Source organism: Hyaena hyaena, unplaced genomic scaffold (genome assembly GCF_003009895.1).
Source record: "Hyaena hyaena isolate Hyena2069 unplaced genomic scaffold, ASM300989v1 scaffold_421, whole genome shotgun sequence".
Taxonomy (NCBI): domain Eukaryota; kingdom Metazoa; phylum Chordata; class Mammalia; order Carnivora; family Hyaenidae; genus Hyaena; species Hyaena hyaena.
The window spans coordinates 351,265-377,276 of NW_024081057.1; the positions used below are offsets into that span (position 1 = coordinate 351,265).

The following is a 26,012-nucleotide window of genomic DNA, read 5'->3' on the forward strand; positions in this document are numbered from 1 at the left end:
ACTGTGCAGTCTGCTCTTAGGAGACACTCCCTTGAAAACACTCAGACCCAGGAACTCCACCAAAGAGGAAATCATACAGATCATACAGGCATACCTTGGAGACATTGCACATTCAGTCCCAGACCATTCTTTTTTAATGTTCATTTATTTTTGAGAAAGAGACAGAGCATGAGCCAGGGAGTGGCAGAGAGCAAGACACAGAATGAAGCAGGCTCCAGGCTCCACACTGTCAGCACAGAGCCCAAAGCGGGGCTTGAACTCACGAACCAGGAGGTTATGACCTGAGCCTAAGTCAGACCGTTAGTTGACTGAGACGCCCAGGTGCCTTAAGTCCTAGACCATCTGATTTGTCATTTCTCTCCTTTCGGCCTGGGCTCTACTGGGAATGAAATCTTCTATACGAGTGGCCTATTTCCTTTTTTTGATTTTCTTCCAATTACCTGCTTTCCCGTCCACAGTGGAAAGGGCTTCAGGATGGCAGGAGGCAAGAGCTTCACACGCCCCACTTTGTCTGTAAGTCCTCGGTACAGCAGCTCCATATATTGCTCCCGAGTGAAAAAGCAACCTCGAGTGGTCATGTTTGCACCTGAAACCATGTGGTCTTGGATCAACCCAGCCAATGGCTGGCCATCCTACAAACCAAAACAATAAGAAAGAAGACAAATAGGAAGTCACATTCTAATTCCTAATCATCTGCTTGGAAGCCACACACTAGCAACAGCCCGCCCTTATACCCCTGTACTGTCCTGCCCCACAGCCTTCCTAGGCTGGTGCTTGGGCCTCCCATCTGGAGAGCAAACTGCCTCCCAAAGCACATGACCAGGCCTTCCCGACTGGTTTCCACAGTGACCATTTGCCCACTGTTCTAGATCAGGACAGCTTCAAACTCATCCAGTTCCCCGAGCTTTTCTCCATCATCCCATCTGGTTCTAGTTACTCCAGCATAGTTTTGGCATCTTTGCATAAATTTGGTCTAGCTTGCACTTTGCTGTGTTGTTACTTTTATATTTTGGTTTTATGCTTTAGTATTTTTTCACACATTTCTGGCCTGGCTCTCCTCTAAATCAGTCATCCATTCAATAAATATTTTTTGAGAGCCTACTACATGCTCAAGCATTGGGTTGGCCCTCTAATCTACTCTAGTGGGCCAAAAAATCATTATCATTTATGGTGAGGAAGAGCTAGATAGTAAACAAATGACTGGATAAATACATTACCACAAAGGGCTTTAAATATCATGGAGGAAAATAACAGATGGGTCATCATATAGATTAGAGGTAGGGAGACGGTACGAAACGATCTCTCAAGGGCACTATTACAAAGCCCTGAGCATTATTGACTTAGAGTCAGCTCTCTCTAGGGGGTAGGGGTTTGAGAGAGTTGAGAGGGCCTTGATGTATATGACTATAAAAGAACATACATTTACAAGCATCTCTTCACAATGTAGTGCATGTTCACGATGGACCTTTAATAAAAGCTGTTGTCTACCAGATGCCCAAACAAGGGCTTTTATGTAAGCCCTAGTACATTCATCTCATCTGAAATCTTTCAGACTTTCTGATCCCTACCTAGACTCCTGCAACTTATCTGTAGGTCTATGTTCATGGCAACATAAGACACACTAAAGTAAAAATAGCTGTGCCCAGTGACATTTTTTAAGAGGTGGTTTTTGCAAACTTTTTAATGTTTTATGGGAACTTGAGAAAAATCTATGCCTTGGATCTAAAGATTGTTATAATTTGGTTATTTGTTAAACACTATTTAATATGATGGCCAGGTTTCATAACTAAGGCTAAAGGAACTCACGAATGCAGCCATGGAGAAGGGCCAGGAGGAATTTAACCACATGTACTACTTCAAAGGATAAAAAGAATACTTGTCAAATAGCCTAAATACTGTGGCAACGGGCTCTACACAAACTCAAAGACAATTATTACAGATGGGCTGAATAGCTGCTGGAGATATAAGGCAAGGTCAGATGGTGCACACGGCCCCTCTTACGAAGGCTCTGAGTTAAGAACGTGAATAAAAAATTATACTCTGCATCTTGTTCCAAAGACAAGATCTTATTTTGCTTGGAGGAAAAACCCAAACCAGTATTACACAATTTGCCTCATCCCGCAAGTCTTTGGGGGCAGATATAGAGTTTTCCTTTTGTTTTCCTCTTTTAAAGAACATAATTACAAGTTATGTGATCTATTCAGTGTTTTCTCCCTCTCCATCCAGATTTTTCCATGGCTAGAAAATTACCTTAATGGCTAAATTGCTTTCAACACAATAATCATGAATTGTAGGGAGAAATGTTGATTAAAGCAACTTACTGAGAGCCTACTTATAATTCTGGATTTCCCTTACGATCAGAAAGACCATCTCTAAATCAGAAACCCAAATAATTGTCAGCTATCCTATTCCATCTAATATCACAGCAAAATGACATTACAATTAATGCCTTTGGTCAGGACGCTTGGAGAATTAGGGTATTCTGTGACCTAAATTTTCTGGCTAAGTCAACAGAGTCCGGAAACTCTCAAACCTTGTTACAAAAACTTTCCACAAGGCACTCGCCCTCAAAAAATACAACAATGAAGAGAAACAAAACTCCACAAAAGAACACATCAATGAAAAGTTCAACTGTTTTCTTAGGAGAGAAACAGCTGAAATTCCATTCACTTATTTTAAGAAAACACAGAACTCCATTAAATACACTCAAGCAACAATGAAATGTACTTCAAATCTGGTCCTATGGTTAATTAGGAAGAGAACCTGAAACACAGAAGTGGAATAATGAACAAACGGAAATGGAAGCAAGGGACATAAAGATACACCAAGAAAAATTACCCCTCTTACTGTCCCCTGCACCTCCAAAAAAAGAACTTTCCTGGTTTAACAAAACCAGTGCCTGTTCTCCTAGGACTGTGCCACCAGAGTAGTTCAAGACACATTGCATTTTTGTAACCATTAGCAAAATTAGGATTCCATCTCTTGGCATCTACACTACAGACCAACTGAAATTTGTCAAGAATCACACACTCCAGGGGTGCCTGGGTGGCTTAGTCGGTTGGGCGTCCGACTTTCGCTTGGGTCATGATCTCACGGTTCGTGGGTTCGAGCCCCGCGTCGGGCTCTGTGCTGGCTGCCAGCTCAGAGCCTGGAGCCTGTTTTAGTCTGTGACTCCCTCTCTCTCTGACCCTCCCCTGCTCACGCTGTCTCTCTCTCTCTCCTAGAAATAAAAAATATTAAAAAAAAAAAAAAAAAAAAGAATCACACACTCCGTACTCTGTTCTGCCTGTCTCCTGACCTACATCTCGGGGGCATGCGAGCATGTGATGAGGCACATCCGGATTGAAACAGGCCAGTCCTTTGAAGGACACAGTGTAAGCATGAAGCTCCTGTATCACCTTACTCAATCAAAATGAAATAAAGAACGTTCAAGTTCACTGGCCTGAGAACTTCAGAGCACCCCAATTCCCCATTCCAACTTCTTTAATGTCCAGTGGTCACGGACATGTACAGAGAACCATCTGGCTGCTCCCTGCTAGTGTCCCCTGTGGTAAAATGTGATGCTGCCTCTAGAGTCAGAGAGCCAGTTCAGTCCCGGGATCCATTTACTGCCACAGTGCCTCATCCAGCCCCAGCCTTGCATGCAAAGTGAGGCTAATAACACATGATGCTGAGCACTGGAGCTTGGGAGTACAGGTGCTGGGTTCGAGTCCTGCCATCATCACTGGCTGGCAAGCCACTCGTGTGTTTCCTCATCTGAAAATCACAACTACTTCATAAGGCTGTTTTGAGAACTAAATAAGAGAATGTTTGTAAATCACTTAGAGCAGTGCCTGATGCACAGGGCGTGCTCCATAAATGGTGGCATCTATTGCCACACAAGGACAGCCACAACTGTTATTTATGTGAAAAGACAGAAAGCCAAATTTCAAGTTAGTAAACTTATTCTAACTTCTGAGGGACCACAGTGGGCCTTTAATCTCTCTTTCCTACTTTTAGCCTCTTCGTCAATCAACAGCTGGCTGCAGAGGGCAAAGAAGGGAAAGAGAGTTAAACTCAAATAGCTGGGTCCAGCATGGAGCCACCCCAGCGTGTCCAAAGGCAAGGGGACTGGGACGCTGAGCCCCCGGCCACGGTCCGATTCTCTGGGTGGCGGATGACTGCTGAGAAGAGAAGTTCCCAGGTGGAGAAGGCCCCGACCAATGCTGGACGTCTCCGAGCAGCTCCTGTGCTCCCGTGGCTGCAGACGTCTTCTGCAGCAGGTCCGCAAGAACCCCAGAGGTAGAAAGAAGCATGCTGAGGATCCGGGAGCTCTGTGCAACTTCCTCCGCCTTCTCAGTGTCCTGGTACAAGCACTTCTTATTCTTCAGGTGTAAACATGGACACTAACGGCACCTACTCTAAGGGCTTGCCAAGGGTGAGAGTGAAAGCCTCTGAAGTGCTCTGCTCAGGGTCTACCATTGAAAAAGGGCTTGGCCAATGGTAGCCATAATCCCATGTTACCATACTACTGATTCTTTCACACTCTACCATGAACCAAGAGAATGACACAGAATTGCAAATCACTGTGACACAAACGGCTGATAATTTAAAAGGCCTCAGGCCTTAGGATGGGTGGTACGGGGTAAATGGGGTCTGGAACATACTCTGCTCTCTTTCCTGCAGCCTGGCTCTGTCCCCACCCTGTTGCTCCCATGAACGCTCACTGACTCAGGCCCCTGCCACTTAAATGGAATGGGTCAGCTGGCTGGGCAAGGGTAAAGGAAACTGAATTCTTCTCTGTACCTTACCAAACAGCCATGACCATATGGTGTTGCTTTAAAAAAATTTTTTTAGTGTTTATTTTGAGAGAGTACTAGTGGGGGAGAGGGGCAGAGAAAGAGGGAGAGAGAATCGCAAGCAGGTTCCATGCTCAGTGCAGAGCTCAATACCACGACTGTGAGACCATGACCTGAGCCGAAATCAAGAATTGGACGCTCAACTGACTGAGCCACCCAGGTGCCCATATATTGCTCTGCTTTTAAGGACCAACCTCAGTGAGAGAAGTCAGGAATTCAAAGGGGAAACACCTTCATGGGCTACAGGGATCTCATTTGGGTCCCTGGGGTTAAATTATCTCTAAAAACTCATGTTTGTCAGAACTCAAAGGGTCAAAGTCATCTGGGAATCATAAGGACCATCATAGTTAGGATGCTAATGCTTGCTGAAGGTTAATAACTTATCGAAGGCCAACATAAGTCCAGAAGAAAAGACCTCTTCCACAGCCACTAGTTGCTACCCTCTAAGCACCAGAGGGCTGAAAGCCCCACCTGAAAGCCAGGACCCTCTATTCCATAGGCCTCTGCCCTAGAGCTACCCACTCATCCCAGAAGCCAGAAAGAGCCCAGACCTAAAATGCCAAGTTGTGTCAGTGATGACCATGAACTGCCTCAAGGTCAGACCTACCTTGGGAACAAGGTACTGCTGATCTGTGCAGGCCAGGACGTAGGCCTCAGCCCGGCCCAGTTCACTCTGGGGGAAGTGGGCATTCATCTCATCTCCATCAAAGTCAGCATTATATGCCTTGCAGTTGGCATAGTGGAGCCGTAGGACTTTCTCTTCAGGCAGGATGCGGGCGTGGTGTGCCTGGATGGAGGGTCTGTGCAGGGTGGGCTGTCGGTTCAGCAGGAGGATGTCCCCATTCTTCACATGCCGGCACACCTGGGGGCAGGGCAGAGCAGAGCAAAGGGCGGGGGAGGTCGGTGACAACTTCAGTAGCATCACTACTGTTCCTAGGGCTCACCTCAGCCTGGCCTGCATATGGCTTCTGTCCATCTCCTATTTTACTCAACCAAATGGAAGGGGAATTGTTCGTTTGGAGTGAAACCCTAAAAATCTTTGAGAAATAGCTACTAGCCCCCTGTAGGCCTGATCCTGGCTCTGGGCTCAGAGATGCAAGCAACAGATGAAGCTCCAGGCTCCTGTCTAGTAGTCTCTGTCTTCTTCAGAGAGGTACAGAGAAATGCCTTTCCAGAGTCTTGGATTCCTCTGACAAATGGTCTAGGGAAAGAAATGAACACATCTGACGACAGCATGTCTGCACGGAGCTGTGAAACCCTCGGCTTGAAAGGACCTAGCAGACTTCTGGGACTCCCTGCACCCCCCTACCTCACCCCCCACCCCAGGCACATGAGAACAGGTTATTTTAAACATGAATCCTATGTTTTAGAACTATCTCACCCAACCTCAAACAGCCGAGTCAGGACTGGAACACAGGGTTTTGAGTTCCAGTTCAATGCCTTCTGAAAACATTCTGTTGCATTTAAAACATTAAAAAGAAGTTTAAATTGCCATAGACTTTGGGGGAAAGCAATCTGACAACAGATTTAAGGATATTTATAACTCATTTCCATTTGGCATTTCAGAAGGAGAAAAGTGCCAATGTCAGCTGATATAAACAACTATGTTTAAGCAGCAGTGTGCACAGAGGACAAACATGAAATAACGCGGGCTGCCCACAGAGGTGGCATGGGTATGTAAACCATGGTATACACTATGGTTCTATGCAGCGATGAAAGAAGTGGAGTTAATATACCTGTCCTGAAGTCACGGCAATAATGTATTCCAGTAAAAAAAAAAAAAAAAAAGGAAAGAAAGAAAGAAAAAGAAACTCCAGGTGCCAGGTGCCATATAAGGTGACAGGATGAGGCGACTTAAAACCCAACACAATTCTGTATGTATTTATATGTACAAGGGAAAAGGCTTCTTGGATCACTACCCAGCTGTCACTGTGGACTCTGCAGGTACAAAGGCACATGGGGAAAGTGAAGCACAGGGTACCATCTTTACCTCTACACATCTTAGTACTGTTCCTGCGACAATGCGCGTGTATCACTTCTATCAATTTTTTTTTTAAAGATCTCCAACTATTTTTAAGGAAAGCAAGAACTACGGCCCAAGTGATATGCTCACTGTGGGACAGAAAACAAGACACAGACTATTCAGAGAACAGAATAAAGACCACAAGTACTTTTACTCCTTAAAACATAGCCACCATCCACAGTTTCCCCCTTACCAATATGCAACTGGTCATGTCCTCCTGACAGAACACCACTTCCCACAAAGCTGATTCTAGTGGAGGCTCCCTGAGCTTTATACTGCCCCTTAGCTTACCTCACGTTAACTACTGTGCTTCCTAGATGATGAACATAAAAGCTATTTTAAAAGATAAACGTATGAAGGTAACTGCTGCCCTAGCCATTCTGCAGGCCCCCTGAGCAGCCCAATGCAGTCATGGACTTGGTCAGACCCCTCCCACCCAAGTTTCCCTCAATTATAGCAGGCAACAGATTGAGAGTAACAAATTCCTCCAAGTCTAGTCTCTTCTTATGTTCCCCACATTTATGAAGGTGAACCAGAAAGGTGGCTCCAGAGAGTCTAGAAGTGAACAAAAGATCCTCTCCCCACCCAACCCACTTCACCCCACATTTTCAGCTGAGCTTAGTTTCCTCCAGGTCAGGGAAGCAGGGAATTCTAAAAGGCAGTCCTAGAAGCACTTAGCAAGGAGGCAGTCTTTCTGCTCTCCAAGGAGTCTCAACATTCCCCTCTCTGCCCCCACATCCATGTTTCCAAGGAGACCTAAACTCTGAGAATTCCCATGAGCATCTGTCCAGGGCACGTCATAGAGCCTGAGCTGACTTTCAAGGTCTTATTTCTTTAGCCTCTCTAGGGAGAAGCTGCCCAGACCTGTGGCCCAGGCCCAAAACCCCAGGATGGGCCTCAGATTTGAGTCTCGTAAATTCGAGACATCCTCCAGCATAAGCAAACTCCACAGCTGGGAAGGCAGGCAGGCCAGTCTGGCAGGCACCAGCCAATCCAAACAGAAGCCCTGGAGCACAGGGAGCTCCCCTCGCCAACCCAAACCTGAGGCCCTTCCTTTCTCTTGTCTCTAAATAAATAGTGCAGTGAAAATTAGCATGCCCCAGTGCCCGGGTCAGAGTTTTCAGAAGCAGACCCAGAGCCAAAGAGCGGCTTCTGGCAGGCTGCTGGGCTGGGAAGCGAGCCTTGGCCGTGCTGGCCACCTCCTCCTAACTTACAAGGCCCAGAGGAAGGGACAGAGGTTTCCCACCTCCCAAGGGAAACGGGACCTGTCAGTCACCCTTTTCCTTCTCGCCTAACCTGCGGTCCGTCCTTCCCTGGACCGGGCACTCTGCTTCCCAGTCATGACCCCAGCCCTTCAATCCAGTCCTAATCTACGAGCAACACATTAACAATTTGTGAAAAGTTACAAATATGTTGTAAGTACACGTGTATGTGATTATACAAGTGAGCACTGTTTATAATGTTATTGAGATTTTGGAAATAGGGGCACCTGGGTGGCTCAGTGACTTCGGCTCAGGTCATGATCTCACGGTTCATGGGTTCAAGCTCTGCAAGGGGCTCTGTGCAGACAGCTCAGAGCCTGGAGCCTGCCTCAGATTCTGTGTCTCCCTCTCTCTCTCTGCTCCTTCCCAGCTCACACTATGTGTCTCTCTCAAAAATAAAGGTTAAAAAAAGGAGAGATTTGGAAAATAATCATCCTTCGTCCCTATGTCTTGATAGGGCCACTTTTCCTTCATAAAATCTTTTCCTGTCTTTGCGCCTGGTTATCATGTCCAACATGGCCCTCGCACCTCAGTGCCTCCCACATCTCAGCCTGGGTCCGTCTACTCCACTGGGGTTTCCTGAGCACCTCCTGCATGCTGGGTGCTGATACACCCTGCCTGCATCCTCATGGAAGTTAGGGATTGGAGGGAGGAAGAACGGGTGCACACATGGTGACACCACCAGGCAAAGAGAACAAGAGGTGAGGCGGGAGTGATGAGCGTGTGGTGGGAACACCATGGTGGGCACCTCCTACAAGTTCTGAGAGTGGCAAACTACAGAACACAAGTGGGACACCTGCTTTTGTAAACAGCATCTTCTGGGCACGTGGCCAAGCCCATTCATTTGTGTGCTGCCCACGGCGGCCCTTACACTCCCCAGGCAGGGTTGATTAGCTGCATCAGAGACCATGTGGTCTCCAGAGCCTAATATATTTATGAGCAGGCCCTTGGCTGGAAAAGCTTGCAGACCCCTGCCCCAGAGAATGAGGGCTTTGCTGAGACCTAAAGGACTGGCAGGAGTTGGCCGGGGAGCATGGGGGAGGGCAGGGTGATCCAGGCAGGCCACGAGTGTGCGAAGGCAAGTCCTGACGGGGAGGGACTCTACACTGATGGGGGCCAGCTGGTATGTGGAAGGCAGGCTGAGAGGTGAGGCTGGAGGGGAAAACAGGGACAGTGTGCCCAGGACTGGAACTGAAGTTGGAAGACCAGTGAACGGGCCGGCCCCATTCAACCTCGCCACTGCTCGGAACTTACTTCAGTCACTTCCCAGGAACTGACCGGCCTGTGGCAGCAGGCCAACCTTCCCTCTCCAAGCTCTGGATCCCGCTCACCTCCGACCCCACAGACGTAACCAAGGCCATGTCAAGTTCTCCATGCAACTGCCTCACCCTTGCATCCCAATCACGTCAGAAACCCCGTACCGTTCTGTTTGTCTTTCAAATGCCCTTAGCTACTGGCCCCGCTGCCTCACGAGAGCTCTGAAACCTCGCTGCTCCCACTCTTTGAGCTGCTCTTCTGCGTCACAAGTGACCTTCATTTGGACAAATTGGATATGCCCTCTCTCAGTTTCCGCACTCTTCTCAGACTTTCATGAACATCTAACAGGTGTCCCTGGGAGATATGAAGATGCCAGGGGCTGCTCTTGACCCAGAGGAGCCCCACAGCCACATGTGGGAAACAGATGCAGATGCCAAATGCGGAGGCCCAGCACCCCCCCCCACTCTCCCTCAGCTTCCCCAGTTCTCCTGCTTTCCTCCTGCTCCCACGTTTCAGCCCCCAGGAGTCCTCCATTTTCTCTCTCCACCGTATTTTGTGCTCAGAGTTTACACTCTGAAAATCCCATTTCTCAACTCTATGGCCCTTAATTTAAGTTCCACACATCCACCTCTCACAGGAGATGGGCCTTTAGATTAGCCACCATCACCTCACTTTACAGGGGCCCCACGTACCTCCTGCCAGGGCAGTGACACTCTCCTGTGCTGGGAATCACAGCTTGGCTCTCACCTCCTATCTCTTCCACAGCCTCGACCCCCAGTCTATTTAAGTCACCCCCTCCCCCTAAACATCCCTGCCTCGACCTTCACTTTCCTGCAGCCCTCAGGCTGGCCCTCCCCTGCCTCCTGATTGAATTCGCCGTGCCCTCCCACCCTCAGGAGCCCTTTTGTTGTTGAGTTTGCATCACATTATTTCTAATAAGAACTTCATCTTGGTCACCATCAAGATACAAATATAAACACTGATAAAACATATAAATGCATCATGCTTATTCAAGACAAAACCAAGAGTATGTTTCAGTCCTGACTGGGCATCTTAGTCTACACACCTGAAAACCAAGTATAACTTTTTTGATTGAACACACATAATTTCTTCATCTTTCAAGTTCTTTGACTTCCATGAGCCTTTCTTGGTGAGCATCAAGCACTAGAGGCACAGGCCTCTGTTGCTATTCCCCACTGTGTCCGCCACACCACTGAGTAGCGATGCCACACGTTCCCTGGAGATGCCCCCACCACGCTGTAAACTCCAGAGTAGTGGGGCCTTATCTACGGTGACTGGAAAAGCACGGCACAGAGCGGTGGGTCCTCTGTACCGCCGGACCCCACTCTTCCCTCCATTTTTCTTCCCAATTTCCCGACTAGGAGACTATATCACATGTTTGGCCTGAGTTAACAGGAAAACTATGTTGGTCTGGCTTCACCCCAAGTTATGGGAAGTACCCCTTGAAATCTCCTGCGTCTCTCACACAGCTCCTACCAAAACACCAGGCGCTTCAGAAAAGCAGAATAATCCCACAAGCCTCAACATAAACCTTACTTAATGCACTAGAAAAGAACAGGTGACCTGATCTGCGTCTGCCTGTGTCTCCTACCACCAACGCAGAAAATGAGTAGTGTTATTGTTGGACCTCGGCAAAGTGGAGAGACAGGAAGTGAGAGGAGGGGCTGCGGTACAGAACCTTCAGTCACCACAACGAGGCCACAGCGCCTCCCTAATCTTCTTGGTTCCTCCTTCAAAGTTCCCTCAAGGCCGTCAGAAACTTTGCAGAGCTCCAACTCATTACTACCGAAGACCTGGGTCAGCCACTGGGTCTGCATGTTTCAGAGGGGCAAGGAGAGGTCTAACAACACTCACTCAGTCAGCCCCTGACTCTCTCCACATTCACACCTAAGTTAAATCCAAAGAAAAATCCACTTCAACAACTTCTGCTACTACCACCTGGTTAGTGACCCACCAGGGTCATCTGTTCTGCTCCCCCCAGCATACATGGTTCCGATTTAACAGGACACAAATGAGGTCATTCACTCATTTCATACCCCCAGCTAATCAATCACGTACTCTTCCCAGCGGAGCCCAGCCAAGTGTTAGCTTCCCTTAACACAGGACTACAAGCAGCCATCAGCAGCCACCAGGAAATGAGGCATCAGATGAAACCTGTGGATTATCAGTTATCGTGGACACAGAGCATTTCCTTCTTTTAGGTCAGTTCTCAAACATCAGCATGCAGAGGAACCCTCCAGAGCACTTGCTAACACGCAGATTCCTGGCCCCCATTCCCAGAGATTCAAATCCATTTTGCGGAGGGGTGGGGAGAAGAGGGTGAACGTGCATTTCTCACAAGCCCTAGGGATGCTGCTGCTGACCTGAGAACCACCCTTTGATGAGCCCCGCTTAAGGACAGCAAATTCTCCTGCTCCAGGGAGACAACTGAGTTATCACAAGAGAGCATGTGTGCCTGGCACTGGGCTGCGTGTCACTGGACAGCCAAATGAAGCTTGAATCACGGCGTCAGAACCCTAGAAGGCCAGCTTCAGCTGCGGAGACAGAGCAAGGACCACGCGGTCCAAGGAACACTGCGTGTGGGGGATGATTCCTCTAGTGCAGGCTTAACAGCTCACAGATTCCAGTGTCAGCACTCACGGCTGGCAGTCACAGGCGAGCCAGACAAGAGCTGGCCGAGCCCCTGAGCACATGTGTCCATTACTCACAATTTTTGTTCCCTGGGGCTTAGGTGCCCCCGTGGCTGGTGTCAGGAGCTGTTTGGCCACAGCTTCCCGCTGTGTCAGGTCCACGGCACTCAGGGCTGTGCGACTGCCATCCTCGTTGATGACCATGGAGGCCCCTGGGTGCACACTGGGGCCATTGATGACTGCTTGCCTCAGTTCCTGAACATTCCAGGGGGTGACCGGCTGGGGGTAGGTCAGTTTTGTGGCAAATACCTGGAAATAAGGAGCAGATATGAAAATTTGGGGCAAGCAGAAAAGACTGTATACAGATTCAAAATCTGACTCAACAGGCTATGTGACTTCTTCCTCATGACGCAGAGGTGCTATCTTAGCCATAAAAGTCCTTCAGGGAGTAGGCAACATCCTGTCTGTCTTCTCCATAAAGCCATTTATCTAGGCTTGATGCCTTAGGGGACTAGAGATCGGGCTTCCTTTCCTAGCAGTCTGTCTGGAGAGAATAGTCTGAGTGTTGCAGTTTACACATTAAAATTTTTTTCACTCATTCTAAAACTTCATCATTTCCTCACCCACTAATCAATTCACAGTTCCCAAAGGCAACACGGAATGGGACACTAGCTTGAGAGGGGTGACAAATATCCGCCCTCAGGTACCACCATGGCCCCCTCCACTCCATCAGGCATCACTAACTGATCACGGCCCTTGCCCGGAGTCCAGAGTTGGAGCCTCTACCCAGCAGTTTTGGCTGCACTACAATCAAAGTGGCACTTGTATTGAAACCAATTCAGTCTCCTCATACACAAAAAATACAGTGTTACCACTTAATGCTTGACCTGCAATATACTGGAAGAAAGACGAGTTTTCTGGTTAAGTACGTTCCTAAGTTCATGATTATTATAAACACGAAGATGCTCCCACATACACATAACCATATCAGAGACTCTGAAGAGTCCTACATAAAGAGCCTGGTGGGACTCTGTCCAGGTCTCTGCTTAAACGACATTTTGCGAAAAGCCTCACCTGCCACCCCAGCCAGTACTCCCTCTCCCCACAGCCTATTCCACTTTTTCCAATGCACTGACCACCACCTGACAGTGTTTATGCTCTGATATATTCATTTGTCTCTACCACGGGAATGTAAGTTTCTCAGGGGACACTCTAGTCAATCTGGTTCACTACTAATCTCCAGCTCATTCCCCAAACTTATTTCAGTTCCTCTGTTCCCAGAACACCTCTCCATGGTGCATTATGGGAAGGGTGTGCCACAAGGAACCAAGAGGCACTCTCTCACATCCGGCTCCTCACAGCTATCCTGTGATTAACACCCCCAGACCACCATGGCCCTGAGACTTGGACTAGGTTGGAGGTGGGCAGAGGTGGAGTCCTTCCTTAGGAAAAACAATTATGAAATGAACCCAGATCCAAGAAAGGTAGGCTCGGCACCTCTGAAGGTGGAAAGAGGCAGCACTAAAGGTCTCTCCCAAAGCTGGGCTGCTCCAGGCATATAGGCCAAAGCCTACAGGGCTAGTCCATGCCTTCTGTCCAAAGGAAGCAACCAACAGCAATGAATGAGGGCCTCTCCTCCCAGGGCCTCAGACTCAGGAAGGTCACAACTGGGCTTCATAATACCTTTCCCTGCCACCTGACTTAGCTTCCAGACATAAAGATCTACAGTTCTAGGAGGCGGTGGACCCAGGACTAAGCGTTCTCTGACTCCTGGCCTCTCATACGTGTGCCCTTGCCCAGGGAGTCGAGTGTATCCCAGAGAGATGAGGCAGTGGGCATGCAGGAGGCCATCAGAACACTTGAGCTCTGCTCATTACCAGCGCTCCCCATAGAGCAGCAGAGGGGGCAGCATGCGAGGAAATGAGACTCTCCACAAAGGGAATTAAACCATCTTCATATTACTGACCTCAAGGCCCATTAAGGAGGAAGCCAATTAAAGCGGTACTGCTAATGAGCACCACAGCCTGAATGGGTGGGGAAGTGAGAAAAGGAGGCTGGCTCCCTGAGGAAACACTAATGGGTGGATGGGGCAAACTGCTCACCCCCAAGGAGCTGGGAGGATGGATGACACACACAGAGCCCTCTCTGGGGGCTTTCTCCCCTTCCTGCACCCGGCAACTAAGTGTACACATTCCTGACTCCTAACGCCAGGCAAGTGCATGGGATGGAAACCCCCCTTTCCCTCTTCCTCATCTCTGTCCTGCACTCAGTCTGACTAAGAAGGTTTAGAGACTAGGCTTTGAGAGGCAGGAGGAAGATACGCAGGCAGGGATGTGGTAGTCCGCTCCCTCCTTGCCCAGGAAGAGGGTCTTCCTCAAAGGTACTAGGTGTTTGGAGACTTGGTCAGGTGTGGACACCATCACACAGCCTCATGTCCCTGCCAAAGGCTTGCTCAGGAAGAAGCAAAAGTTGTCCCCAACCAAGCCACCACCAGTCTGCTACATACCTTCTCCCCCAGCCCTCAACACTCCCATGTACCACACCCAACAGTAGCCAGAGAGGCCCCACTGCACACACCATAGGAATTCCAATTTCGTTGGTGTTAATGTACATGTCTGGGCAGATGACAGAGCGGGCTGCATAGTCCACTCGCTTTCCCATCATGTGCTTTCGGAACAAGCCATCCTTCTTCTCCAGGATCTTTTTGCAGGAAAAAGTCCACAGAAAACATGTTAAAAGAAAAAAAACAATATCCTTATTATTTTCTTGCTTCAAAACAAATACGGTTATTTAACCCCTTCAGTTAGCAACGGGGATCCAACTTCCTGCTCACCTGTCTAATGCCAGGGTACTTTTCCATCATTAATTTATCCATCTCGCTATCAAACACAATATTGACGTGGCTCTGAAGACGAATCCAAATGTTGTAAAGTTTGTCTGTGAGGGACTGGCCTGGAAGCATACTCAAAAAGGATCGGTCCAGAGCAATCGAAGAGTCTTTTTCCTGGCAAGAGACAACCAAGAAAAGAGGCATGATGGAAAAACCTCACAAAGGCCAGGTTTGGGTTTTTTTTTTTTCTTTCTTCCTCTAGCTCTGACAACTGATGGGCTCTGGAGTTTGCCTTTATGTCTTTTGAACCTTATGCATCAGTGACAAAAGTCCTAATAAATCAATCTTGTTGGTTTGTATCAATGTAACATCGGCCTCATACATTTACCAGCCTGTGTTTTTCTGATACTAAAATGAACTCAAGTTTACATGTAAGCTTTCTTTTCTTTCTTTCTTTCTTTGTTTTTTAATCAATACATATTTATTATCTCATAGTTCCTGTTAGTTAGGGATCAGGGCACAGCCCAGCTGGGTTCTCTGCTTCAGAGTTTCTCCTAGGCTGCAATAAAGGAGTCAGCCAGAGCTAGGGTCTCATCTGAAGATTCAACTGGGGAAGGATCCATCATCTCTAAGCTGACATGGTTCCTGGCAGGGTGCAGTTCAGAGAGCAGCTGAACTGGGGGCTTCAGTTCCTAGTTGCTATTGGCCAGAGGCCACCTATAATTATGTGCCTTGTGGGCTTCTCCAACATGGTAACTTGTTTCACTGAACTGTGAAACCCAAGAAAGTAATGGAAGAATCTGCTAGCAGCAGCTGCTGAAGTCCCTTACTATCTAATTCAGACCACTGTAGAAATTCTTGCCCTTTAATACTCTCTATGAAGCTCTTATCCCGCAAGATAACTGTCACATGGAATTTTACCTTTGTTTATGGTTTTGGAAAACCTTGATTCAAAGCATTTATGAAAATCCAAGTGGAAGAATTTCTTAAAAGAAAAAATGTTTGCCATATTATTTTCTATTTTAACAATGAAAATGTGGGTCCCCAACTGAGATATGTCAAGTGACTGGCTGATCTCCCCGCCTCGTTGGAATATTTGAATCCTTTTTAATATTTCTGTCCCTGGCTCTGCCTCCTTCTCTTCTCTCCTGACCTGCCCAGGGGACAGGCCCTTAAGCTACGTGACAGCACCACCTACTGACACTGTCTGGCCACCTACTAGCCCCAATTGGCTGGGTATGGCACTGGGGATAGACAGATGTCCCCCAGTGTGAGATGATGAGAAGAAACCGTCATTGTGTTGGGGGAGGTATGAGGGGAGGGGAGAAGCTCTAGTAAGAATGTCAAGAAAACCATTAGTGAAGTGGGTTTGTCCTCAACCATAAGAAATAGGAACATTTTCTTTAGATACAGGGAAGACAGATGAATTTTCTGCTCTGAGGGAGCCTTAGGAGAGATGGTCACCTGTATGACGACAGGGGCCCTGTCAGCCTAACTTATAATGTCATGTCATATGCATGACTTTACCTGATTCAGGGCTATGGGACTACTCGTGCAATGAGACCTTGTCTTAGTGGCATATACTTGGTGCCTAGTATAGCCCCCTGGCCCATGTCAGGCATTCATGATTCATGAGATAGCTGCCACAGAAACAGAATGTGGGGAGCAAAGAGGGAAAGAGATAAGAACATGTCCTGTTAATCACATAGAAAGAAGGCACTGCGACTTCAGGTAGCAAGCACCTTAAGAATCAGAAAGGATCCTGTTTATTTCTGTAGACACTCGGTCTTTTTTCCCGTTTTTTTTTTGTTTGTTTGTTTTGTTTTGTTTTGTTTTTTGGCCAAAGGCCTGCTCTAAATTCAAGAGACACTGAAATAAAGTTCTTAGCCCTGGTCATTGGTTTTGACTATCTCACAGACTTCCCCCTAAACTGGACTAGGGCCTGAAGATGGCATATTCCTCTTAGATTGAAGGATTTTGAAAGCACACCTATGCTGACAGGTCAGAAAACTTAAAAACCAAAGATCAGCCAGAGGAGAGCAGGGACAACCCACAGCACCAGTGTCCAGGTAGACAGTGGCGCCACCTGCTGATGGGCCTGGCTCAAAGCTGAACGGCTGCCAGCAGCCGGAAGGGAGCCAGAGAGCCCCGTCCACCTAAGGCTGAGACAGCCTTCCTGCTTCCATCCAGACGGCATCTCAGAGCAGGGAAGGAGCTCTGTGATCTCAGCAAGCTTTCTGAGTGCCTGATTCATTTTTATACCCACAGAAGACCTGGCACACTGAAGGAGGCGCGGAAAGTCAGCTGAAACAAGAAAACTGAATCCAGCTCTACCATTTACTGAGACCTCAAACCTGACAGTCCCATTCTGGGAAATTCCTAGAATCGACAACACTTGCCTCCTGAACCCCATGCTAGCGGTCTTAATGAGCCAAAAACAGAGCTGGATGATTCAGGCTCTGGCACCATAACCCAAAAGAAACATTCTTAGAGCCGACAGGATGCAGACTCTTCTTTCTAGAGCTGCCAATCACTGCCAGTGACGGTGGGTGGCCCAGAACAGCCTTTGTGTCAACTCTTCCCACTAACCATACACATTTTATAGAGGAAATGGGCCCAGGAAATTAAAGCAACTTAGCAACAGTCACTGGGGCAGAAATTAGACCTTTCCATGCTCATATCATGCTTTCCCCCTGACATTACCTAGGTCCTCCAAATGACAGCTCGCACACAGCTGTACAGAATTCCCAGCCAGCATCTCCCCGCACCCCCAGAGTTCTGCATCTGCTCTGCAGGCATTAGAACTAAGCATATATGCTTATGACATCAGCTCTAAAGCAGCCCTGACCTCATCCTTGGCAGGTGCTGCCACCTCACATGGCAGCTCCTGTTCTTGGGCCATCAGTGCCAGAAGTTTTCGGATCAGGACCATGTCCTTCATGACAGCCTGCAGGTTCACTGTCTGGCCATTGGTAAACATCTGGTCCCCCAGCCGATTGACAGGGCGATACCTGTAAGGGGACAGATGGAATTGTTCAATGTGAGTGAAGGGTCACGTTCTTCAGCCTCCTGCCCATCCCTGCTATGGGCAACTCACAACCCACCACACTCAGAAGTCAACCAACATTCTTATCACATTCAGGACAATACTCCCAACCATCTGTTACCTGGGTTGGAAGAGCTGCTTTACTTTTCAGTGCCCTGGCTCTGTAAGCCTCTCCCAGAGGTCATTATTCAATCAATCCCTCAAAAAACCTTTTCCAAGTAAAATAAAGTCAATTAAATGGCATTACCTTGAGGGTGGCACCACCAAGAAATCCAAAAAGAACATACTAGGATTAAATCTGGACTCCATGCCAACATCTTCCAGTCCCAAAAAAAGGTAATTCAGAAAGAATCCTGTATTTGAAATAAACCAAAATGATCATTTAAATTTATGTGTTAGGGCAGGGATGGATGGCCACAAAATTTCACCTGGTGAAAAAAAAACTACTCAAGAATATGAGACAATACGTAGAGGTAAATCACATTTTTCTTTCTAAAAACAAGCAAAAACTAGCCTCTGCATGTTGAGAACCTGCACACAGGTGATGGTGGATCGAAGACAGGCTCCATAAGGACCCCAGTTCTCAGCCCGGGGACTGGGATGGATAAGGGTGGTGAGAACTTTTCCTAGTTTCTCACTACCCTGCTGCAGGACTATTAGACTTAAAATACACACACACATACGGCTTTGGCTTTTATGAAAACTGTATCTAAAAGTGCAGGGGAATCAAATTTTAGAAAGTTAGCCTTCTTAAAATCAAAATAAAACAAAATACCCTTCATATGCTACCAAGAGGGGATCATTTTTGTGGATCAAAGCTATATTTTAAGTTTCTAGTAAACTTAAAAAAACAAACAAACAAAAAAGCTACGCCAGAGTGCCTGGGTGGCTCAGTCGGTTAAATGACCTCAGCTCAGATCTTGATCTCAAAGCTCACGTTGGGGTCCATGCTGGGCATGAAGTGTACTTTAAATTAAAAAAAAAAAAAAGGCGGGCGCCTGGGTGGCTCAGTTGTTCAAGCATCTGACTTCAGCTCAGGTCATGATCTTACGGTTTGTGGGTTCAAGCCCTGTGTCAGGCTCTGTGCTGATGGCTCCAAGCCTGGAGCCTGCTTTGGATTCTGTGTCTCCCTCTCTCTCTGCCTCTTCCCTGCTCATGCTGTCTCTCTCTCTCCCCCTCAAAAATAAATATTTAAAAATATTTGGAAAAAAAAAAAAAAAAACCAGGGCACCTGGGTGCCTCAGCCGGTTAAACGCCCGACTTTGGCTCTGGTCATGATCTCACAGTTTATGGGTTTGAGCCCCGCATTGGGCTCTGTGCTGACAGCTAGCTCAGAGCCTAGAGCCTGTTTCGGATTCTGTATCTCCCTCTGTCTATGACCCTCCCCTGCTCACGCTGTCTCTCTCTCTCTCAGAAATAAATAAAATATTTAAAAAATTTTTTAAATAAAAAATTAAATTATTAAAAAAAAATGCAAAATCCAGAACAAATAAAAGTGTTAGGGCCTACTACAGAAATGATCATAGTAACTAAGAGTACTCTTTTTTTTCCCTGACATCACTTATCTGTTCAGCAACATTTCAAGTGTTTATCATTCCACAGCAGTTGCATTCAGTGTTCCAAAACAAGGGCACTCTCAGAGGGTGAGGACATGGTGGCTCGAATATACTGCCTAGCTTTTGTTATACAGGCAAAAGGAATGGAAGACTTTCCCTTTTGTAGGATATTAAAACATAGAGAGACCCTAATTTAAAAAAGACATGTTACAGTTCAGTTTTTGAATCATAGGAAGAATTCCCTCAGAATTCTCTAAAAGTTACTTACAGGCACTTAAAATAAAGTAAAATAAGCTGTACCTCATAGAAATCTGTCAAACTGTATTAAACAAGGCCCACCCATAGCTATCATTTAATGACCAGGTTCAGGTACCATAATTGTCAAGTTCATGGTTCTTGCCAATTGTCTAATGCATCAATGACAATGTACCCTGAAGACAGCTCTAAACCTATGAATTGATTTCAGGAGAGATCTACAATTATCAGAGCTTGGAAAAAATAAAAATAATAACGCCGGATAAATAAGCCTAGAAACTTATTTCTATTTCTTTAGGTTGATACAGCACCTTCATTCTTCCAAAGGGCAATGAGATGTTCTCGGGCGCTGGTGGGTGTCAGGTACCCTCGTTTTCCCATCTGAGCATCCTCAATTCCTGGAGCCAGGAGGGGGGATTAAAGCACAATAAATCAGTAACAGGCACTCTTCTATAATGGGATTTATCAATGCTTTCTCCTCACCCTGCCAAGCCTGCAATTTGACCACAGAAATCAGTCTCTAGGATAGCTTACTCTCAGCTCTGGATTTCTTTCCCCCTTAACCTAATTTCTAAAGTAATGGAAACAATATAACTATTTCATAAAACCAATAGAGCAAAAGAAAAATAAATCACACACCATTCCATCACATTGTCACTACTATATATTTTTTCCAGTCCTTTGGTTTATATAGCGTCTAAGATAACTGTAATCTTAAGTGTGGACTTATTCTGTACCATGCTTTGCTCAGTTAGTACCATCTTGTGAACATTTCTGCATATGCCACTGAGAGGATGCTCCCTAATGACCTGACCATACTCTTACAGTTGGACATCTACAGTTGACCCCAGTTTTTGTACTATTTTAAGTTATACTATGATAAAGAATTTTATGCACATGGCTTTACCAGGAAGATTCACAGAAACTGAATTAGAGATAAGTTAGTATCATCATTTTTATGGGAAAAGGTATATTCAATTCCTTCTTACAAATATGCAGGTACACGGAGATTGATTTGGGTTTCTCAGATTACACAAGAGTACCCTGGGATACTATCTATCCATCAGCTATACCCAGAGGAAGTCAGAAAATCAAACTTGGTGCTGTCATTCAGGAACTAGGGCTCTAGGCACTTAGATAATTATGGAGGGCCATAATAATAATAATAATTATGGACCTTTTAGTTTCAAAACTATTAACCTCTTCTGAGATACACTGACTGAAATTAGACATTATTCAATTTTCCCTCTTTATATACTTATCAGCACAGTAACTCTGTCTTGTCTGTGTTCCCAGCATCTGACACAATGTCTAGCACACAGCAGATACTAAATAGTCACTGGCTCAAATATACGTATTCAAAACATCCTCCAACAACCTATGCTTATAAACCCCACTCTTTTGCCTTTTCTACACTTGTAAAATCCAACTTCATTCCACCTCCAATTCTCCAAATAAGATTCTTTACCATCTGCAGAGGATATGTCATCACAAGTTTTTACAGCAATAGGAAACCTGGATCTCAGATAACAATTAATAGGTGCAACATAATTTAACTAGTGTCTCTTAATAGGCATTTAAGTCATTTCCTATTTTAAACTATTTAATACTGTGGGTACGTCTAATTCTTAAAAGTCGTGAAAGTATAAGTGCTAGGTCGAGGAGTCCACACATTTAAAATTTTGATTCCTATAAAAGCAAAACATTTCAATCAGTTAATGCAATTGAAGGAAGTGTGGGTATGCAATGAAGAGAGCTTTTGACCTTCAGGGGTAACCACAGCATTAGAAAGCTATATATATTCAGTGGGAAAACACAGATTCCATTAAGCTAAACAACTTGTGGGCATTTCTGAAAAGGACTATCTGAACTTCCTCTCCTACTAAACAGGTTTGAAGGGCCGAGGAAGATCAGTTGAACTTGGCAGTACTCACCCGCTCCTGTCCCAGTAGCTACCAGTACATGACATACCCCACTGCAGTTTTATTGCTGGGAAGGCCAACTAGAATTAGGGTTATTCGTTCACAGGATCTTAGAGTCAGAAGAAATCTATGGGATGTTACCTCCTCACATGGGCTGAACCATTCTCACATGACACTTGTACAACTTGGAAAATGATTTCTGTTTGGATGGAGTTTCAGAACAGCCCTAATGTGGGTTTCATTCAGCTGTAAGGGCTGCTACGTGACAGAGAGGTTGGAAGGTCAAGTAACTTGAGGAAGACTGGATCATGGTGGAATGTTTTGGCTATAAGGATTCTCATTTTAAAATGCTAATGTGCACCATGGGGCTCAGAGGAGTGTTCTGGAACATATGAAAATTTTACAAGCTTTAGTGCTCCTGGTGGGATCACTACTACTAGTAGCAACCACAGAGGCACAGGTCTCACAGGCTGGCTCCCCTTGGTCAGGAACCCTTGTGCAGAATGCTCATGTGCTTCCATACCACCCGCTCCCTGGACTTATGGACCTGTGTCACCTGCAGCCTCCTTTGAGAGCAGAGGGCACATGGTCTCCACCCTGACACTGTGCTCAGCCATAAGCACAGTCTTTGGCATGAGGCTGAGTGCCCAATGAATAAATGTTTGCTGAATACTAAAACCCCAATCCTGGAACCACTGAAAACTACAGTCGGCACAGAATTTTAGGTGACACCACCATATTCTCATAGCTGCAGTGAAAGATTCCTCTAGAAGAATACATTTGGTAAAGGCAACGGAAGGCTCCTTAACTGCTAGATGTTTGCTCCAAAGAAACAGTTATCTTTTGGAATGCTGACTATCTTCATTTTCAATCCATGAACATTTTCTATGGCATCCTAAGAGCTAGAAAAGCAATTCCCCACCTCAAAAATGGTTTCAAGGGCTGCTTATATAAAAGATAGGAAAAGCCACCTTTGTGGTTAACTGTTAACCATTAAACAAAATTAAACAGGCTTTCTAAATGCAGCGTGGCACCTTGGATTGGATCCTGGAACATAAAAAGGACATCACTGGAAAAACTGGAGAAATTCAAATTAGGTCTGTAAATCAGTTAACAGTAGTGTACCAAAGTTAATTTCTTAGTTTGGACAGTATACCCTGGTGATCCGAGATGTTACTTTAGGGCACACTAAATAAAGAGCAAACAGGAACTCTCTATACTATCTGTGCAATTCTTCTGTAAGCCTAAAATTGGTGTAAAATAAAAGGTCTGAAAATCTGTGTCCCCTCAAGTTTCACGTATTAAAATCTTAATCGCACCCATGTGATGGTGTTGGAAACGAGGACTTTGAGAGGTTATTAAGTTATAAGAGCAGACTCTCATGACTGGCTTCTTTTTTTTTTTTTAAGAGAGAGAGAGGGCACAAGAGAGGGCAGACAAAGGAGAGAGAGAGAAAATCCCACAAAGGATAAGGGGCAGAGAAAGAGAGAAGTGGGGCTCACAGGGAGCTTGTGCTCACCCGAAGTGGGGCTTAGGCTCACCTAATGTGGGACTCGAACCCATAAACTATAAGATCATGACTCAAGTCGAAGTCAGATGCTTAACGACTGTGCCACCCACATGTCCAGGATGGGTGCCCTTATAAAAAGACCCCAGAGGGCTCCCTTGCCCTTTCTGCCATGTGAGGCTACAGAGAGAAGACGGCTGTCAATGAGGAAGCAGGCCCTCACCAGACACCAAACTTGCCAGCCAAATTTGCCACCAAAAGCTTGAACTTCCTAGCCTCAAGCCATGTGAAAAATAAATGTTTACTGTTTATACGCCACCCAATCTATGATATTTTTGTTACAGCAGCCCAAATGGACCAGGATAGTTATTTACTTGAATCCTTGCCACACAGTCCTTAATATAAAAAATTATGCATCTCTAAGAATAGAACTTATTTCCCTACCTATACCATATTCTCAAGCTCTGGAATAAGGTTTAATAACAATATGCTATGGACTTTCACTCATGAAATCTCAACCGTGGGCCAGAAGTTTTGTTCTTGCCACTGTACAGAGCTGAAAATAAAGCTCCAGGAAGTGACCCTCCCTAAGCCACTCAGCATAAATAGCAGAGTATCAGTCACAGGTTATGCTTTTTCCATCCTGGCACACTGACTGCATCACGAAAACGAGCAGTTAACATCTATAGAGCATAAACTGTACAACTATAGGTAGCAGGCACTGGTCTTGGTTCTTAAAATGGAAGAGCTTATCTAATCTTCACCACCTCAAAAGAAAACACAAAAAAACATGTTTAAACAATCCTGTGGCTACAAAAATAAAAAAGGAGAAGATATGCAGATACCACAGACTCACGAAAAGATGCTTAACATCACCCTTCATCAGAGAAATGCAAATCAAAAGCACAGATGAGCTATCACCTCACACCTATCAGAATGACAAGCACTAACAAGTATTGCCAAGGATGTAGAGAAGAAAGAACCCTTGTACCCTGTTGGTGGGAATGTAAGTTGTTACAGTTACTGTGGTAACGAGCATGAAGACTCCTTTAAAAATTAAAAATAAAAATACCAGGTACCTGGGTGGCTCAGTGGTTGACTTTTGATTTTGGCTCAGGTCACGATCACATGGTCATGATTGAGCCCCGTGTCTGGCTCTGGTGAGCATGGAGCTTACTTAATACTCTCTCCTTCCCTCTTCCTCTGTCCCACCCTGCCTCCACACACTTGCACTTGTGTGCACTCTCTCTCTCTCAAAATAAATAAATACATACATACATACACCATGACTCAGTAATTCTACTAATGGGTATTTAACAATAAAAAGAAAGAAAAAAAACCTACTAATTTGAAAAAATACACACACTCCCAAGCTTATTGCATTGTTATTTACAATACCCAAGATACAAAAGCAACTGAAGGGTCCATCTATAGATGAATGGATTAAGGAAGATGTGGTGAAGAGATATACAGTGGAATAGCATGTAGCCATAAAAAGGATGAGAGTGAGCCATTTGCAACAACATGGATAGACCAAGACGGTATTATGCTTAGTAAAATAAGTCAGATTGAGAAAAGTAAATACCACACGTTTTTACTCATCAAGTGGAATCTAGACAAAAATGAATAAACAAAAGGAATCAGAACTATAAATACAGAGAACTGATGGTTGCCAAAAGGGAGGGGAGATGAGCAAAATAGGTGAAGCAGATACAGGTTTCCAGTTATGGAATGAGTGTAAGTCACAGTAATAAAAGGGACAGCATATGGAATACAGTCAATGATACTCTAACAGTGATGATTAGTGACAGATGGTAACTATACTTGCCATGAACACAGCATAATGTATAAACTTATCAAAGCACCAGTTATACACTTGAAAGTAATACAACATTGTGTCCACTATACTCAAAAAAATTTTTATAGGGGCACCTGGGTGGCTCAGTTGGTTAAGTGTCCGACTTCGGCTCAGGTCATGATCTTGCAGTCTGTGGGTTCAAGCCCTGCATTGGGCTCTGTGCGATAGCTCAGAGCCTGGAGCCTGTTTCGGATTCTGTGTCTCCCTCACTCTCTGCCCCTCCCCAGCTCATGTTGTTTCTCTGTCTCAAAAATAAATAAATGTTAAAAAATTAAAAAAAAATTTTTTTTTATATAAAGAAAATGTAGGGGCGCCTGGGTGGCTTAGTTGGTTAAGCATCCGACTTTTGCTTAGGTCATGATCTCGCGGTTCGTGGGTTCAAGCCCCGCGTCAGGCTCTGTGCTGACTGCCAGCTCAGAGCCTGGAGCCTGTTTCAGAGTCTGTGTCTCCCTCTCTCTCTGACCCTCTCCTGCTCATGCTCTCTCTCTCTCTCCTAGAAATAAATAAAAATATTTAAAAAAAAATAAAATGTAAAAGTAGAAGTACTAAGTCACTCAAATGTTTTCCCAAGTACCCCAACGGCAGAGCAGAATGGAGTAGGGGACATTCTACTCCAGGAATCTGAGTGCACAGCCAGAAGTAGCCTGTAGGAGGCGCTAATGTTCTGAATGTTCAGTTTTCCTTTAAAACTCACCTACATTAGTTTTACACTTTACTTCAAAATAAATCCACACTTAATTGACAATGAAATGATTCTAAATATCTGTCAAGTAGATTTCTTCTTCCTCAAAAATCTTCCAGGAAAATGACTGCCTAAGGAAAGATGCACCTCATTCGGCCCATGGCGCACTTCCTCGTAATGTAGCTCAGCCTGTCAGTTCTGTATGACAGGCCAGGGATGAGCACTAACCTGGGTCCCCTCCAACTGGAAAAGGCCTGGACACTGCCTCTCTGCTAGCCCGCCACAAACACGCAGGATAGAAACATGTGGTAACGACCAGGTATTC

General features: G+C 45.7%; 1 protein-coding gene across 1 annotated transcript in view; it reads right to left on the reverse strand.

The window, feature by feature from the left end:
• Nucleotides 1–26,012, reverse strand: part of POLR1A (RNA polymerase I subunit A) — a 75,388-nt gene that overhangs the window by 39,761 nt on the left and 9,615 nt on the right. The window contains exons 7-14 of the mRNA XM_039252636.1: nt 20,030–20,116; nt 18,155–18,260; nt 17,710–17,872; nt 14,865–15,035; nt 14,609–14,731; nt 12,110–12,340; nt 5,446–5,700; nt 441–632 (exon numbers count right to left, since the gene is read on the reverse strand). Of these exons, the coding sequence (XP_039108567.1) occupies nt 441–632; nt 5,446–5,700; nt 12,110–12,340; nt 14,609–14,731; nt 14,865–15,035; nt 17,710–17,872; nt 18,155–18,260; nt 20,030–20,116 (1,328 nt within the window). The remainder of the gene's footprint in view (nt 1–440; nt 633–5,445; nt 5,701–12,109; nt 12,341–14,608; nt 14,732–14,864; nt 15,036–17,709; nt 17,873–18,154; nt 18,261–20,029; nt 20,117–26,012) is intronic.